The sequence below is a fragment of the Helianthus annuus genome, chromosome 10 (assembly GCF_002127325.2).
Source record: "Helianthus annuus cultivar XRQ/B chromosome 10, HanXRQr2.0-SUNRISE, whole genome shotgun sequence".
In the NCBI taxonomy this organism is placed as follows: Eukaryota; Viridiplantae; Streptophyta; class Magnoliopsida; order Asterales; family Asteraceae; genus Helianthus; species Helianthus annuus.
Window position 1 is genome coordinate 165,691,290 of NC_035442.2, and position 18,021 is coordinate 165,709,310.

Sequence of the window (18,021 nt, forward strand, 5' to 3'; positions counted from 1 at the left end):
TGATACATTTGATATTACAGTAAATGGTTGAATTATATTTATCTTTATGCTTCCGCTGTGCATTTATATATTGTGGTTTGACTATATTGTTGCCAACTACGTCACGATAATCCCCACCGGGCCCACCGGTGATACACGTGGAAATCGGGGTGTGACAACTGTACCAACAATGGAAGCAAACGTACAACCTAGATGAGCAGAAAACTCCTTTTTTGCAAATGGTACAACCACCATAAGCCTAAGTGTGTTGCAAAATTATAATATATAATTTCATTCTTAGCTAACATTCGATTTCAAACATTAAATACACGTTGAATAACAAATAGTCATGATCCTTGTCAACCTTTTTGAAAAGAATCAAAACGTAAGGTTGACAAATGATAAATTTACCACATATACAAGTTGAGGGAATAGTGCCTTTTTTATTTAATATCATTCTTAGCTAACATTCGATTTCAAACATTAAATACACTTTGAATAACAAATAGTCATGATCCTTGTCGACCTTTTTGAAAAGAATCAAAACGTAAGGTTGACAAATGATAAATTTATCATATATACATTTATAAGTTGAGGGAATAGTGCCAGGCAGCTTGCGTGGCATTTCCCTATTGAACCAACCCATTTTTAGTTTAATTTTATTTCAAGCATAAAATTACGGTTTCGTCCTTTGTTTAAAATTATGTTTTTACCTCTCATTCAAAATAAATTATACTTTTGCCCTTGCTCAAAATTTACGCTTTTGCCCTCAGCCCAAAAAACCATTTTTAATTCTACTCCTAGTTTAAATTTACGGTTTCGCCCTCCGTCTAAAATTACGCTTTTGCCCCCCCCCCCCCCCTCAACATAAAAATATGTTTTTGCCCCTAGCTCAAAATTACGATTTTGCCCCCAACTTAAAATTACGTTTTTGCCCACAGTTCAAAATAAAATTATGTTTTTCCCCATAGCTCAAAAATATGATTTTGCCCTCAATTTAAAATTATGACTTCGCCCCCAGTTAAAAATACTTTTACAATTTTACCCTCTGTTCAAAATTATGATTTTGCTCCCATTTCAAAAATTACGATTTCTCCCCCAGTTAAAAATTATGATCTTGCCATCGTTTTTTTTTTTTGCAAAACTATAGTACTGTTTTATTTTGCTTGGTTGACTCAATGTAACTTCTATTGTGTCAAGCAGTTGTCTAACACTCGCACATTGGTTCTGACAAATTAGTATTTTACCCCCAGCTCAAAATTACAGACCTGTTATTGTTTTAATTTTTTTAGCAAAACTACGGTAGTCTTTTCGTTTAATTGGTTGTCTCGATGTATTTTTTTAGATCGTGTTATAAGTAGTATGTACAAGTAACCTAAATACATGCATACATGTTATGAAACTAAGAAATATTTGATTTAACGCACTGCAACGCGGGCGGGCATAGGTGTAATTTTTATTCGTCCTGGCATGCCTACTACATGCTCATTTGTCCTGAAAATTTACAATTTTGCTCCCAATTTAAAATTATAGTCTTTCCATCGTTTTAGTTTTTTTTTTAGTAAAAGTATGGTAGTATTTTTGTTTTAATTGGTTGACTCGATGTAATTTTTTTTTTGAGATCATGTTATGAGCAGTATGTACAAATAACCGAAACAAAGACATACATGTTATGAGAGAGAAATATTCGTCTTATTGCCCCGCAACGCGGGCGGGGCAAAAACTAGTTAAATACACTTTGAATAACAACTAGCACTGTTCCCATGCCTTGTCCTCCATGCCCTGAAACAACTTTTTAATAAGACCAAGTTTCATCAATCATATCTTAAAAATATCTACAATATCCTTACCATAAAATTAATAAAAACACCTTGTGTAAGGTGTCAACTGATGTCAAAATCATTAATCTTATAAACTGCAATTTTACGATTTAGGGTTTAGGCCAATTGGCACTCTGATCCCCTCTAACGAAATAATTGCAATCCCCCCCCCCTCCAACGTTGTTGTTATGTCGCAAAATTACCCCGTGCCGTTAACTTCTGTTAAAAGTCAACATAATTAAGTAACGGTCAAAGGGTATATAGGTCATTTCCACTATACTTTTGTATCTTACACATTACAACACCCTATACATTTGAGATCCATTGATACCATTGTTGACATTTGACAAAAGATTGCATGATTCTAGAGGAGATGACGCCAGTTTCACATGGCAAGCATGAAGAGGATGGTCTAATAAATAATGGGTCATCTTGAAATCCTTGAGTTCTGCATAAAAGTAACCATTTTTATCGGTCTCAAACGCGTTATAATAGCTCACTCGTTTCTTGTGGTTTTTGCATATAACACTAACTTTGGCAGCCGGGATTGGCTCAGCCTCGGTGAGAGACCATGCTCCAAAGTATTTACAACTCTAAACTTCACACCTAACAACTGGCGGGATATCCGCGGGGACGACGGTAGAGAAAATGGCGGCTAATGTTGGTTTGAATCAAGAGAGCACAGTGAATCAAAATAAAATTGCTTGGATTGAATTGAGAGTCGTATGAGAACTATCAGAACGAACTATTTGATCGGTATACTCAAAAGTTCGAACAGATTAAACTCAATTCGTAACAAGAACAGGATTGTTTCTTTGAGATGTCAAAATACCGTACAAGAAGATGAATAATTCTTAATGGTGTGTAAAATATTTGTTTTCGAAAAGAACTGTTATGATCCCAATATTTTCGGATCAGTTATCTCCATCCAAAAAATAACCAACATCTAATTTATTTATTATCTATTAAAATAAGATGCATCATGTGGTTATAAATAATAGGAATTACTTTTGTAATTCACATGGAGAATACACACTGTTCGTTCCGAAATGGTTAGCTAATAGCCAAAACCCAAATTCATCCATTATAATGTTGATTTAATTCAACTAGGCCCAATAATAAATCCATTAGTTAAATCAAGATTAACAACCCATTTAAGTAATTAGGCCCAAATCACTTACACACACCAACTCGTTAAAACTATCGAGTCCGCTATTCCTTCATCACCTAACTCGATTAAATAATAACGAGAATAACTATTCAACGAGTTAATCCAATATCACTACGGAAATCGATAATCACTAAAATTACCAACAGCTAAGTAGTTTTTATGTGGCTTTGGTCTAGAATTTTGTCTAGTTGATGGTTTTTTTGTGTTGCTTTTGTGGTTGTCTGGTTTACTTTCATGGGGCATGTCTCATGATTGAACTAGTGTGGGTGTTTCCGCACTACTTGTGTTATTTGTTTGTTTGTTGATATATAGAATCATCGGGGTAACCCTTTACCCAAAAAAGTATTTACAACTCTGGCAATACACTTTTCCTTCCACTACAACGGTGGCGGTCTTGTCTTGTTTGGCGGTGACGGTTGCCGCTAGGAAGGCTAGTGGGAGGAGGATGGAGATGATGAGGATGAATTGCTTGTTTGCCATTTTTTACGAGTGTTTTTAACTTGAAGGCAATAAAAATGGAAGCTGTTTTTTGAGATGAAAATTGATTGAGGAATGCTACGTTATATATAGTTTCCTAAGATGATGAAAAGAGAGGAATAATAAGAAAAGCTAGATATGAAACCTTCTAAGCTTGGAAGTCTTCTAAGCAAACGGTCATAGCGAGATCCACAATGGAATCTGAATTTATCGCCTTGGATAAGTCAGGCGAGGAGGCGGAATGGCTACGTCAATTCGTGGAAGATATTCCAAGATGGCCAAAGCCTTTGCCAGCCATATGTGTACATTGTGATAGCCAATCAGCGATTGGTAGAGCTCAAAGCTTGATGTACAATGGCAGATCAAGGCATATGCGACGTAGACATAACACGATACGACAACTACTCTCAACGGGTGTTATCACAATTGATTATGTGAGATCAGCGGATAACATTGCGGACCCGTTTACAAAAGGCTTAAGCAGAGAGTTAGTAGAAACGTCGTCAAGAGGAATGGGACTAAAGCCCGTGGTTAATGGGAATATGAGGGAAACCTAACTTAGTTGACTGGAGATCCCAAGATCTAAGTTCAATAGGACAACTTAATCATATTACCAAAACGGAGTCACTGTGGGGGAGTACCCCAAACTAAATAAAAGGGAGTTACATATACTTCCTAGTCCATTCCAATCAGTGACATGAAGTGAGGTTAAGCATATTAAGGTTAATGATTTCGGGAAATCAAATAACCATGATGCTTTTAATGATTCATGGGAATCACCTATGTTAGAGAGAAGTGGGGTCGCTTCAAATGGATTTGTGGGGTGCGCAAATCCTAGAGCTCTCGCAGAACCAGGCCAGTGTTCCAGGACCATAATAGGACACGACAATGAGGAGTTGGCCAAACCAGGGAGAGTATTGTGTGAAGTGTATTGTCGTTTACACAAATGGGGGTATGTTCAAGGACATCGCGTCTACACACCGCTAGTAAGCTAAGTGCGCTTCACAAAAGAAGGTTCAAAGGCTTCAACCTACCTATCTTGCAATACTCAACTGTCGAAGTTTATCGTTGAAAAGTGTAAGGAAAAGATCCATTTCCATACATGTGGGGGATTGTTGGAAATTTGATGAAAATAGCATTTTTCATGTGGGGGATTGTTGGAAAATAAGTGAAAATAGCATTTTTCACAAATATAGGAAAATGATTTTTTCCTATTTTGGACTAGAAATAAATATAATAAAATGAGCGGGTTTTATGTATTTATTTGTGGGTTTGTGTTCTATGTTGGAAGAGCTTCGCAACGAACTAAACCGCGTCCAAAACCGAGCTAAGATGAATGAGATATCGATGCTCAAAGTTGGGTGTTTGGAACATTCAATGTTGAAACTAAAGGGAAAGTAGCACCTTGTCCCACATAGGAGGAGAGATGGAACTTAAATGGGTATTTAAGGTGGAACTCTCCATCCTTATTGTTTCATGGAAGCACACACTAGTGTCCTCGCGAAGGGTGCGGAGCACCCTAACTCGCACTCGCACTCGCACTCGCACACGCTCGCGCGCGCGCGCGCGCGTGGCGTGGGCGATGAGGCGCAATGTGGCGCTTTGATGGCGCACTTTGCACTTCGCACGCTCGCATCGCCGCTTGAGAGCCGCCTTTGTATTTTTGACCGCGCGCGCGTGGTGAAGCACAAGGGTTGCAAGGACCAAGTGGTAGGTGATGCGGCGCATGACGTGGCAGTCATACGCATGCGCGCGCGGGTACACGAGGCGCGCGGTTGGGAGCATGGTGCATGGGTCCTACTGTGCCGTGTGCGGCGCACCAGAGTGAGCCAATACGGCGCGACTGTGTGGCGCGCACGTATAGACTCACAGGTGACGTGGCGCACGCCGCACCGCCGCATGGACGGACTTGAGCCGCACCGCCGCATGGCAGTGAGCCAAGAGGCCGCACGCCGCACGGCAGTGAGCCAAGTGGTCGCACGCCGCACGGCAGTGAGCCAAGAGGCCGCATGGCGCACCGCGCATGGGCGCGCGCGCGTAGAAGCTTCCAGCATTGAATGACAGGGCAGTTTCAGTCCAGCTTCGTAACTGACGAGTTAATAGGCTTTGACTGAGAATTAAATGACGTATTAAATTGCATTGAAGACGTTTAATGCAATTTAAACCTCTCATTTAATTCATTTTGACTATTTCAACCTAGGAGCTGTATAAATACAGCTCCATACCCACTTTAGAATTACACCAGCAACAACAGCTATATGCAAACAATCATCTACACTCTTCTGTTCATCTTCTTCTTACAAGCTTCAAGGTAACCTTCGGGTTGTAGGCTTTCTCCGGCAGTACGCTGCTCCGGCTGTTGTACCCTGGGAAACAAAACGAGTACTCCTGGGAGACTCGGAATTTGTTTTAAGGGAAGCGTGTGTTCACGTGCCTCAGCCACTCTGCTTCTACTCCATTTCTTGTATTTTGGTTTATTTCAGTTGTATTTGTACTAGTATTTATTTTTTTAAGCTTTCCTTGTATTGTAATCTGTAATAAAATTTGTTTATTTTATTTATTTATGCGAACGGTTCCTACAATCTTAAAACAAATTTTTAAAACCGTTCGTGTAATCAAAACCATTCTGTTTGTGATTCAAACCAGTTTTGATTTCACTCAGTTTGTGTTTTAAAAACAGATTTTTTTTTAGTTTTCATCTTCAAAGGAGCGACTTTGGTTGAAAACTATTTTTGGTTACATTCGAACTTGTCCTAAATTTGCTAAAACTTTCTGATTTGGTCTTCAAAGTTGGACTTAGAAGCCAATCAGTAAGTTATAACTAGTAAAATTTTCTGTTTTTTGGTCTTCAAAGTTGGACTTAGAAGCCTAAACAGTAAATTTGTGGTAAAAATTAAAATTTAATTGTTTACTTCTGGTTTTGGCGTAAATCAGAATTTTTTGACTAAACTTTTAATATTTTAATTTTTTTCAGCATGTCGAACGAAACTGTCAACGTCAACAACACCACAAATGTTGTGACGGGAAACCCCCTTAACGCCACCACTGTGGGAGCGTCCACAGTGGCCAATCACGCTGAACGACCCGAGAAGTTTTCGGGTCAACACTTTAAGAGGTGGCAGCAGAAGATGTTCTTCTACCTGACCACCATGAACCTTGCGAGGTTCTTAACTGAATCCGCTCCCCAACCTGCGGAAGGGGAGACCAGCGCTCAGGCTCTGAGCGCGGTAGAGGCTTGGAAGCACTCGGATTTTATTTGTCGAGGCTATGTGTTAAACGGGTTGTCGGATGCATTGTATAACGTGTACTACAATGTCAAGACTTCCAAAGAGCTTTGGGATGCCTTGGACAAGAAGTACAAAACGGAGGATGCTGGCACAAAGAAATTTGTGGTAGCCCGTTTTTTGGATTTCAAAATGGTTGATTCTAAAACAGTTATGAATCAAGTCCAAGAATTCCAAATTATACTTCATGACATCTCAGCGGAAGGCATGACACTTAGCGAGACATTCCAAGTGGCAGCGATGATTGAAAAGTTACCTCCTAGTTGGGTTGATTTTAAGAATTATCTTAAACACAAACGAAAGGAGATGACTATAGAGGATCTTATTGTTCGTCTTCGGATTGAAGAGGACAATAGAATTGCCCTAAGAGGCAGCGTTGCGCAGACTAGTGCTAGCGCAAATCTGATTGAGCATGGGCAATCCTCTAAGGGCGCTAAGGGCAAGGGGAAAAAGGACAAAGGGAAAGGGAAAGCAAAGGCTAGCAACCTTGGACCGAAGAAAGGGGTTGTGAAAAAGAAACCTCAAACGTTCCAAGGGACTTGTTACAACTGTGACGAGCCGGGGCATCGGGCTAACCAATGCAAGAAACCAAAGCGTGAGCGTGCGCACATGGTGGATGAAGACGGAATGCCTTTGGTGGCAATGATTTCCGACAAAAGCGCAATGATGGATGAGGTCAATACTGTGACCAACACTCCAAAAGGATGGTGGGTTGATACGGGCGCGACCCGTCACGTTTGTGCAGACAAAAGCCTCTTTACCACCTTCAAGGCGCTTTCTAGAGAAGAGAAACTGTATATGGGAAATGCAGCCACCGCTGACATCATGGGTGAAGGAACGGTGATCTTGAAGTGGACTTCGGGGAAGGAGCTCACTCTAAGCAACGTGTTGTATGCCCCAGACTTGCGCAAGAATCTAGTCTCGGGATGGTTGCTTAACAAGTTTGGTTTTCGTTTAGTTTTTGAGAGCGATCAATTTGTACTAACTAAACGAGGAACGTATGTAGGCAAGGGCTATGCCCAAAATGGAATGTTCAAATTGAATGTAATGGCTGTCAAGAACATGAATAAAATTGCTACTACTTCTACTTATATGCTTGAGTTTTCTGAATCGAATAAATGGCATGGTAGATTAGGTCACGTTAATTTTAATTCAATACGCCGTTTAATCAATTTAAATTGTATACCAACATTCCATATTGATTCACACTATAAATGTGAAACATGCGTTGAATCCAAACTTACAAGAACATCATCGAAATCGGTTGAACGAATAACCGAACCCCTTGATTTAATTCACACTGATATTTGTGATTTAAAAGCGGTACCCACGAGAGGTGGAAATAAGTACTTCATCACGTTTATTGACGATAGTACTAAATATTGCTATGTATATTTACTAAAGAGTAAAGATGAAGCAATAAGTAAATTTATCTTGTATAAAAATGAAGTTGAGAATCAACTTCAAAAGAAGATAAAAGCTTTGCGAAGCGATCGAGGAGGCGAATATGTTGCACCTTTTGCCGAGTTATGCGCAAAAAGTGGCATTGTACATGAGTGTACACCTCCTTACTCTCCACAATCAAATGGCGTGGCGGAACGAAAGAACCGCACGTTGAAAGAAATGATGAACGCCATGTTGATAAGTTCTGGGGTGAGCCACGAACTGTGGGGGGAAGCCATTCTCTCGGCTAATTATCTTTTGAACAGGATACCACTAAAAAAGAGAGACGAAACTCCATATGAGTTATGGAAAAGGAAGAAACCTTCATACAAATACTTGAAAGTGTGGGGGTGCCTAGCAAAGGTGACTGTACCACCTCCTAAGGCTCTTAAGATAGGACCCAAAACTGTTGATTGCATATTTATTGGGTATGCACATCAAAGTAGTGCACATCGCTTTCTTGTACATGAGTCCAAGAATCCTGATGTACACGTAAACACTATTATGGAGGTGAATTCTAACGTTGTGTCTTACTTTGAAAATGTGTTTCCTTTGAGAAGACAAACACATGCAACGTCATCAACACCTAATTTTGAAGTAGGTGAAAGTTCATCAACACCAATTGATGAGGTGGTTCATGATAAGACACATGAACAACCTGAGGTTGAAGAAACCGATCGTAGGCGAAGTAAAAGGCCAAGGGTTGAAAAATCCTTCGGTCCAGACTTCGTTAGCTATATGGTTGAGGGCGAGCCCAATACATATCGCGAAGCGGTTTCCTCTTCAGAAGGACCTCAATGGAAAGAAGCAATAAGAAATGAAATAGATTCTATATTGCAAAATCATACTTGGGAGTTAGTAGATCTTCCACCTGGTTGCAAACCACTTGGATATCGTTGGATATTCAAAAGGAAGATGAAAACTGATGGAAGTATTGATAAATACAAGGCTAGGTTGGTGATTAAAGGATTTAGACAAAAGGAAGGTCTAGATTACTTTGATACCTACTCGCCTGTGACGCGCATAACCTCGATTAGATTGGTTCTTGCTATAGCGGCTTTAAGAAATTTGGAAGTTCACCAAATGGACGTTAAAACCGCATTTCTAAATGGCGATTTAGAAGAAGAAATTTACATGGAGCAACCTGAAGGTTTCTCCGCCCCAGGTCAAGAGGGTAAAGTATGTAAACTCGTCAAGTCTTTGTATGGCTTGAAGCAAGCACCAAAACAATGGCACCAAAAGTTTGATCATGTCATGATTGACAATGGTTTCAAAATAAATGAGTGCGACAAATGTGTTTATTTCAAAGACACAAAGGAAGGTTATGTCATCTTATGCCTTTATGTAGACGATATGCTTATCATTGGGAGTAATGATAAAATTATCAAAGCTACTAAAAGCATGTTGAAAGCGAGATTTGACATGAAAGACATGGGTTTAGCGGATGTGATTCTTGGAGTAAAGATCATAAGAACCCAAGATGGTCTTGTGTTAAGTCAATCTCACTATGTGGATAAAATTCTTGAAAAATTCAACTCAGGAGATACGAGTGTAGCTCGAACTCCAGTTGATACCTCCCAACATCTCAAGAAGAATAAAGGAGATGGAGTTGCTCAATTAGAGTATTCAAGAATTATTGGCAGTCTAATGTATCTAATGACATGTACTAGACCCGACTTGGCTTACGCGGTGAGTAGGCTAAGTAGATACACCAGCAATCCGTGCGCGGATCATTGGAAGGCTATCACGAGGGTGCTTAGATACATACGATACACAAGAGACTAAGAGACTATGGACTGCATTATACCCGACAACCAGCAGTGATCGAAGGATACACTGATGCAAACTGGATATCGGATAATAAAGATTCCAAATCAACAAGTGGTTACGTGTTTACACTTGGAGGAGCTGCTATTGCTTGGAAGTCTTCTAAGCAAACGGTCATAGCGAGATCCACAATGGAATCTGAATTTATCGCCTTGGATAAGTCAGGCGAGGAGGCGGAATGGCTACGTCAATTCGTGGAAGATATTCCAAGATGGCCAAAGCCTTTGCCAGCCATATGTGTACATTGTGATAGCCAATCAGCGATTGGTAGAGCTCAAAGCTTGATGTACAATGGCAGATCAAGGCATATGCGACGTAGACATAACACGATACGACAACTACTCTCAACGGGTGTTATCACAATTGATTATGTGAGATCAGCGGATAACATTGCGGACCCGTTTACAAAAGGCTTAAGCAGAGAGTTAGTAGAAACGTCGTCAAGAGGAATGGGACTAAAGCCCGTGGTTAATGGGAATATGAGGGAAACCTAACTTAGTTGACTGGAGATCCCAAGATCTAAGTTCAATAGGACAACTTAATCATATTACCAAAACGGAGTCACTGTGGGGGAGTACCCCAAACTAAATAAAAGGGAGTTACATATACTTCCTAGTCCATTCCAATCAGTGACATGAAGTGAGGTTAAGCATATTAAGGTTAATGATTTCGGGAAATCAAATAACCATGATGCTTTTAATGATTCATGGGAATCACCTATGTTAGAGAGAAGTGGGGTCGCTTCAAATGGATTTGTGGGGTGCGCAAATCCTAGAGCTCTCGCAGAACCAGGCCAGTGTTCCAGGACCATAATAGGACACGACAATGAGGAGTTGGCCAAACCAGGGAGAGTATTGTGTGAAGTGTATTGTCGTTTACACAAATGGGGGTATGTTCAAGGACATCGCGTCTACACACCGCTAGTAAGCTAAGTGCGCTTCACAAAAGAAGGTTCAAAGGCTTCAACCTACCTATCTTGCAATACTCAACTGTCGAAGTTTATCGTTGAAAAGTGTAAGGAAAAGATCCATTTCCATACATGTGGGGGATTGTTGGAAATTTGATGAAAATAGCATTTTTCATGTGGGGGATTGTTGGAAAATAAGTGAAAATAGCATTTTTCACAAATATAGGAAAATGATTTTTTCCTATTTTGGACTAGAAATAAATATAATAAAATGAGCGGGTTTTATGTATTTATTTGTGGGTTTGTGTTCTATGTTGGAAGAGCTTCGCAACGAACTAAACCGCGTCCAAAACCGAGCTAAGATGAATGAGATATCGATGCTCAAAGTTGGGTGTTTGGAACATTCAATGTTGAAACTAAAGGGAAAGTAGCACCTTGTCCCACATAGGAGGAGAGATGGAACTTAAATGGGTATTTAAGGTGGAACTCTCCATCCTTATTGTTTCATGGAAGCACACACTAGTGTCCTCGCGAAGGGTGCGGAGCACCCTAACTCGCACTCGCACACGCTCGCTCGCGCGCGCGCGCGCGCGCGTGGCGTGGGCGATGAGGCGCAATGTGGCGCTTTGATGGCGCACTTTGCACTTCGCACTTTGCACTTCGCACGCTCGCATCGCCGCTTGAGAGCCGCCTTTGTATTTTTGACCGCGCGCGCGTGGTGAAGCACAAGGGTTGCAAGGACCAAGTGGTAGGTGATGCGGCGCATGACGTGGCAGTCATACGCATGCGCGCGCGGGTACACGAGGCGCGCGGTTGGGAGCATGGTGCATGGGTCCTACTGTGCCGTGTGCGGCGCACCAGAGTGAGCCAATACGGCGCGACTGTGTGGCGCGCACGTATAGACTCACAGGTGACGTGGCGCACGCCGCACCGCCGCATGGACGGACTTGAGCTGCACCGCCGCATGGACGGACTTGAGCCGCACCGCCGCATGGCAGTGAGCCAAGAGGCCGCACGCCGCACGGCAGTGAGCCAAGTGGTCGCACGCCGCACGGCAGTGAGCCAAGAGGCCGCATGGCGCACCGCGCATGGGCGCGCGCGCGCGTAGAAGCTTCCAGCATTGAATGACAGGGCAGTTTCAGTCCAGCTTCGTAACTGACGAGTTAATAGGCTTTGACTGAGAATTAAATGACGTATTAAATTGCATTGAAGACGTTTAATGCAATTTAAACCTCTCATTTAATTCATTTTGACTGTTTCAACCTAGGAGCTGTATAAATACAGCTCCATACCCACTTCAGAATTACACCAGCAACAACAGCTATATGCAAACAATCATCTACACTCTTCTGTTCATCTTCTTCTTACAAGCTTCAAGGTAACCTTCGGGTTGTAGGCTTTCTCCGGCAGTACGCTGCTCCGGCTGTTGTATCCTGGGAAACAAAACGAGTACTCCTGGGAGACTCGGAATTTGTTTTAAGGGAAGCGTGTGTTCACGTGCCTCAGCCACTCTGCTTCTACTCCATTTCTTGTATTTTGGTTTATTTCAGTTGTATTTGTACTAGTATTTATTTTTTTAAGCTTTCCTTGTATTGTAATCTGTAATAAAATTTGTTTATTTTATTTATTTATGCGAACGGTTCCTACAAATATTACAGAGTAGAATAAACCATAGGGGGTAATATGGAAGGGTAACATAGTCATTTCACATTCCAGTTAACAGATCTGTTAACTTATTTGACGCCAGGAGGTAATCTTGCGACATAACAACAACGTTGCGGGGGGGGGGGGATTGCAATTATTTCGTTAGAGGGGGTCAGAGTGCCAATTGGCCTAAACCCAGGGGGTAAAATTGCAGTTTACTCTATTACTTATTAGTAAAGATATTGGAGGCAAATTTGTAATCAATCCCCAAAAAGAAATGTTCCATGTGGCTGGTAAATTCCTAATATACCAACCATGCTATCACTTGTTACACCACACAACAGAGCGAAAGAGAACACAACGCTATAAAGCTAGACATAATAGCACAATCAAAGCAAATTAGAAACATGCAAATGCAAAACTGAAGCATTTAAAAGCGTGAAGAAACGAACCTTGATCACAACTGATGAAGAATCCATTTGAATATAATGAAGCGTCAAAAGCCGTAGAAAAAAATGCACAAAGAAATCCTGCAAAACCGAAATGAAAATTCGTTCGAAGGATTATCAAATAAAAGAATGAAAAGTTGATCAGATTGTATATTGTAGCCGGTGACACCGTTAACAACCAACATCTGCTCATACCATACACCACCTCCTGCCGCCGCAATCTGCCGCCCTCCATCACCGTCTGCTATCGTCATTGATATATGAATTTAAGCATTGTGCGAAAGCTTTTAACCAATTTTGTGATTTCAATAACCTTAAAATGCATAAGACTGCTCAAATTGAGGTGCCCGTCATCGAGCCCATTGGTGTATGGGCGTATGGCCACGCCTATCACTAAGCCCAACGGCGATGTAGCCATTCCCACCACAAGATAAGTGATGGAGGGAACCGCTCGTCCATCTTTTATCTGATTGCAAGGGCATAGAGCCCGTGGTTTATGTGAGACCTATAAAAATGAAATATAATACATATGTTGTGCCTCTATCAACTATGTCATGATAATTTCAAACATAGCCATAGGTAGAAAAACATTAGTGTAGAAAAAAAAAATCTATATGCGAATAGTATCTACTTTTTATAGTCTTTTATCCATAAATGTCTTTCTCATTTGTCTATAAAACTTTTTGTATCCATCTTTTATACATGAATCATATTTCATTATAAAAACTTTTTATACTCACATTCCATAAAGAAATTCCATTGTCTGCCCACAATAAACTATACGCAAATCAAATTCAACTATCTTATTTCATACTGCAAAAAGTTGTATTCTTTGGCCAAGCTTTTTTAAACAACTTATTAACTTATTAGTTATGGAAATTCCATTGTCTGCCCACAATAAACTATACGCAAATCAAATTCAACTATCTTATTTCATACTGCAAAAAGTTGTATTCTTTGGCTAAGCTTTTTTAAACAACTTATTAACTTATTAGTTTCTTTTATATTATGTAATATAAATCTCTCCACAAAAGATTAGAGACATAATTTTAAGGATCAAAAGAATATCTCTTTCATTAATAATACATTTTCTCGTTCCCTACACATCATTCATTCATTACACATCAAACTTAAATATTTATCTTTCGTGTTGTCATACTAAAAAGTTATACGCGAGTAAAAAATCATGGTTGTAGAAATCGCTAGTCGCAAGTCGGCTGGTGAAGGTGGAGACTAGCAATTAATCGAGGATTAATCATAACTAATTGACAATTAATCAAGATTAATTGACACCTAGTCAGGATTTTTACAATCGTGGTAAAAATAGCTCATCACGTTATAAAATCATTATTATGTTTGTAATTTACTGTTTACTTACAACCGTGGTAAAAATAGCTTATCACGTTATAAAATCATTATGTTTGTAATTTCCTATTTACTATAAGATGAGTAGGGCTGTAAACAAATCGAACGTTTAGTGAACAGTTCGTGAACCGTTCTGTGAGAAGCTCGTTTAATAAATGAACGGACATGAACAAGAAAAATCGTTCGTTAAGATAAACAAACGAACATGAACATATGGTGCGTTCGTCTATGTTCGTGAACGTTCGGTAATTTTTTCATTTGTGTTCACTCGTTTATATGCATATGTGTTTGAAGGTTTATATATGTGGTAATTTTATTTTATTGTTTTTAGATTTTAAAATTTTCAAACCCTCGTTATACAATATGCTTCTCACCAACATTCTTATTTGACTATTTTAATTTCAGTTTTTGTTAAATTTTGATAAACTTATTAATTTTGCGTTAATCATGTTAATTGTGTTCAAATATTTATGTTGAGATGAAAATGCACATATTATTTCATAACTTTTTAACCTTCATAAATATTGTTTGTGTTCATTTATATTCATGAAAAATTCTTTAAGTTTATTTGCGTTTGGTAAGTGTTTGTGAACAATTTATGATCACGTTCATTTTCTTAAAGATTAAATAGTTTATGAACAAGTTCATTCCTTATCGAACCACATGAACAAAGCTCGTTCGATTCGTTTACGACCCAATAGACGAAGAAATTATTAAAAAAAAACAAAGGGATTTTATTGAGTTGAGTATAAAGAAGCGAGGACTTCCACTTTACGAGCTCTAGGGTTTTCTCTGCGACTACTGCGTTATCAATCAATCGATCAAAGTAGAAACAGCTGCAACATCAACAGCAGCCATGGCTACCAAAGTCCAGAGGATCATGACCCAACCAATTGTATGTATTCCCCCACTAATTTGCTCTAATTCTTTTATTCAATCGATTACTGATACAATTTCAATCTTTATGGCTCCAGAATCTCATCTTTAGGTTCCTCCAGAGTGTAAGTATCTTCACGACCTTCATTTATTTATTTATTTTGTTCAATTGTTTGCTTACTTAAACGGTTTTTCTACGATACAGAAAGCTCGCATACAGATATGGCTGTTTGAGCAGAAGGATTTGAGAATCGAAGGTCGCATTATTGTAAGTTTAATTAGACTTGTTTTTCTTGTTATTGATTTCAACTGTCTAGTCTTCTTTAGGGCTTTCTATATGTGCATTAGGGTTTTAGGATCTTAAACCCTAAACTCAAAAACAAGCACACTTTGATTAAGATTATGAATTTAGAGTGTCAAAAGGGTTTCTTTCTTTGAGATTTATTATGTAAACTTGAAATATTTCACTGTGTTTTGCTTTATACCAGATATTAGGATTAGACGCGCTCAAGGCGCATAAGCCTCGCCTGGGGCCTAGGGGCAAAGCGCAAAAAAGCGAGGGCCTGAGAATAAAAAGCGCACAATGAAAAAAAAACTAAAATATATTATTTATTAGAAAAAATACTAATATTCTTCAAATAAAATAAACAAAACCTATTATATAACATTTAATATCATCTATTTACTACCAAAAGTTATAAAATATCAATGTATTGGTGTAGAAAAGTGGTTTTTTAGATAAAAATAGAATTCCGGCTGGAATCTTGCCGGAATTTAGAGAATTTGGCCGGAGACACTCTAGAATCTAGGAAGCGCTGGAATCTACGCCTGAACTATCACCTGGAGAATTAAAGCGCAATTGCTTCGCCTTGCCTGGAAAATGGGTCTAGGCGCAAGAGGCGATGGCTTTTAACAACTGTGCTACTAGATGACTGTGTTGACCTATGTTGTCAAAGGCAAACGGCACACTCAAGGCGTATAGGCCTCAGCCGAAAGCCTAGGCACAAGGCGCTTATAAAGCGAGGGCATCATTAAGCAAGCTACAGTGTATAAAAATATTGTTTTTAGGGGCTTTAGAGTTTAGACATGTTTTGGCTAGGATTTGTTTTGGCTTTTTGAGGTTGATTTTAGGCTTGTTTAGGGCTAGTGTAAGTGTACTAGACCTGTTCGGACAACTTTTGAATGGAACTTGGTCGGAAAATGCGTCTTGAGTGCTTCAGAATGCGACTATTTAGGCAAGGTGCTTATGCTGTGCTGTGCCTAAGCTCCTTGGCGAGCACCTTGTGCGCTTTTGACAACATAGGTATTGATATCAACAATTAAAGTATGCCTTTAATTTTTTAAATTTTGTTTCTTTTGGGAGTAAATGGTTATAGCGCAGTCCACTATTTTCAAAACCGGACTGGCCCGTTGTGCATTGGACCGAGAACCGGCTATATAGCCGGTTTGGTTGAGCCTATTCTAACCGCCTTTCTTTGAACTAGCCTTGTTGAACGGACTTCAAGTTTTATTTTATTTTTTTACTTTTTTCTTTTTAAATCATGTAGTGGTTCGTTTACCATGTTCTGTATTTTGTTTATTTTGTGCTGTATAGTTAGTTAACATTGCAAATTCATACCAAAAAATAAATACTTACATATTTTACTTTAAAGTAGTTATATGTATTTTTTTCTAATTTATAAAATATCTATGTCATTATTCGGTTTTGAAAGTGGGACTGATTAGACGCCTCATTTGATGACTGGTCTGGCTTATGAAAACATTTGGCGTAGTCTGTTGAATGTATGTGCTTGCTCCAGTTGTCATGCATACTTATACTATACTAGTTTCTCATATATTTCTTAAATTATTGTTGGAAAATATGTTTTTATAGCAAGACAAGAGATATGAAGGCGTGTGCGTTTGTGTAGTGATACAATGTGTTGTTTTAACAGAAAAAACGGACACATGACTATTATTGTGACAAACCATATTTTCCCTTTTTATATTAAATGATATGAAGGAAGTTATGTGTGTCATTGATCCGATGTAGGGGTTTGATGAGTACATGAATTTGGTTCTTGATGAGGCTGAGGAAGTCAGCATAAAGAAGAAGACCAGAAAGGCTCTAGGTTTGTCATATTTTGCTTTTTAGTGTACCTATCGTTCTGTGTATGTATTTTTTTTCTTTTTTTTTCTAAATTTGCACCTTTTGAATGTTTTTAGGCAGGATTCTGCTAAAAGGGGACAATATTACCCTCATGATGAACGCGTACGTGACTTGTTTTCCTGCTTTCTTGCACATTCACACTGTCGATTTTAGCTTTATATGGCTGACATCCTTTTGTTTCTTATTGTGTTTAGGGGAAAGTAACAAGGAGCACTTGCATGAGGATGATAGGTGCTGAAAAGAAGATTTGCAACTTATGTTGAGATATTGTTTTAATGAATGTTAATTAGGGACTTTTGTGAGAAAATGTTCTAGATTACATTGATGCTTTTTAGGTTTGTAAGCACCCAACTTTTGGATTGAGCAAATTTTATTGGAAAGCTGCATATTGTTTGATTTTTTCGTCTTATAACCTTGAGATTCTGACACTCTGGACCTCTGTTGTCAAGGTTCACCCAGGGGCCCACTTTTCAGGCCCAGCGCAACCTTCTCGCTTCGCCTCAAAAGCCCTGATTTCAACTTCAAGCTCTCAGGCACATTTTTACAGACCCAAGTTTTACAAAATTTTGACCAAAAATCGTTTAAACAAGTTTTAGCATGTCTCGGACATTTTATAGCAACACTAAACAA

At 39.2% G+C, this 18,021-nt stretch overlaps 1 protein-coding gene across 1 annotated transcript; it reads left to right on the forward strand.

The window, feature by feature from the left end:
- The first annotated feature begins 15,093 nt into the window (after positions 1–15,093).
- On the forward strand, positions 15,094–17,789 carry LOC110886396 (small nuclear ribonucleoprotein E). The gene is made up of 6 exons (XM_022134181.2): positions 15,094–15,261; positions 15,341–15,367; positions 15,448–15,510; positions 17,275–17,353; positions 17,448–17,493; positions 17,586–17,789. Exons 1-6 carry the CDS (start codon positions 15,223–15,225, stop codon positions 17,593–17,595), a joined length of 264 nt encoding a protein of 87 aa, XP_021989873.1. The 5' UTR covers positions 15,094–15,222; the 3' UTR covers positions 17,596–17,789.
- The last annotated feature ends 232 nt before the right edge of the window (positions 17,790–18,021 follow it).

What these genes read in the sequence shown, in the direction of transcription:
- LOC110886396 (XM_022134181.2), top strand. Translation starts at nt 15,223, where the DNA reads ATGGCTACCAAAGTCCAGAGGATCATGACCCAACCAATT. An exon ending in GGATCATGACCCAACCAATT is followed by an intron (nt 15,262 to 15,340) that starts GTATGTATTCCC and finishes TTATGGCTCCAG; the next exon opens with AATCTCATCTTTAGGTTCCT. An exon ending in GAATCGAAGGTCGCATTATT is followed by an intron (nt 15,511 to 17,274) that starts GTAAGTTTAATT and finishes GATCCGATGTAG; the next exon opens with GGGTTTGATGAGTACATGAA.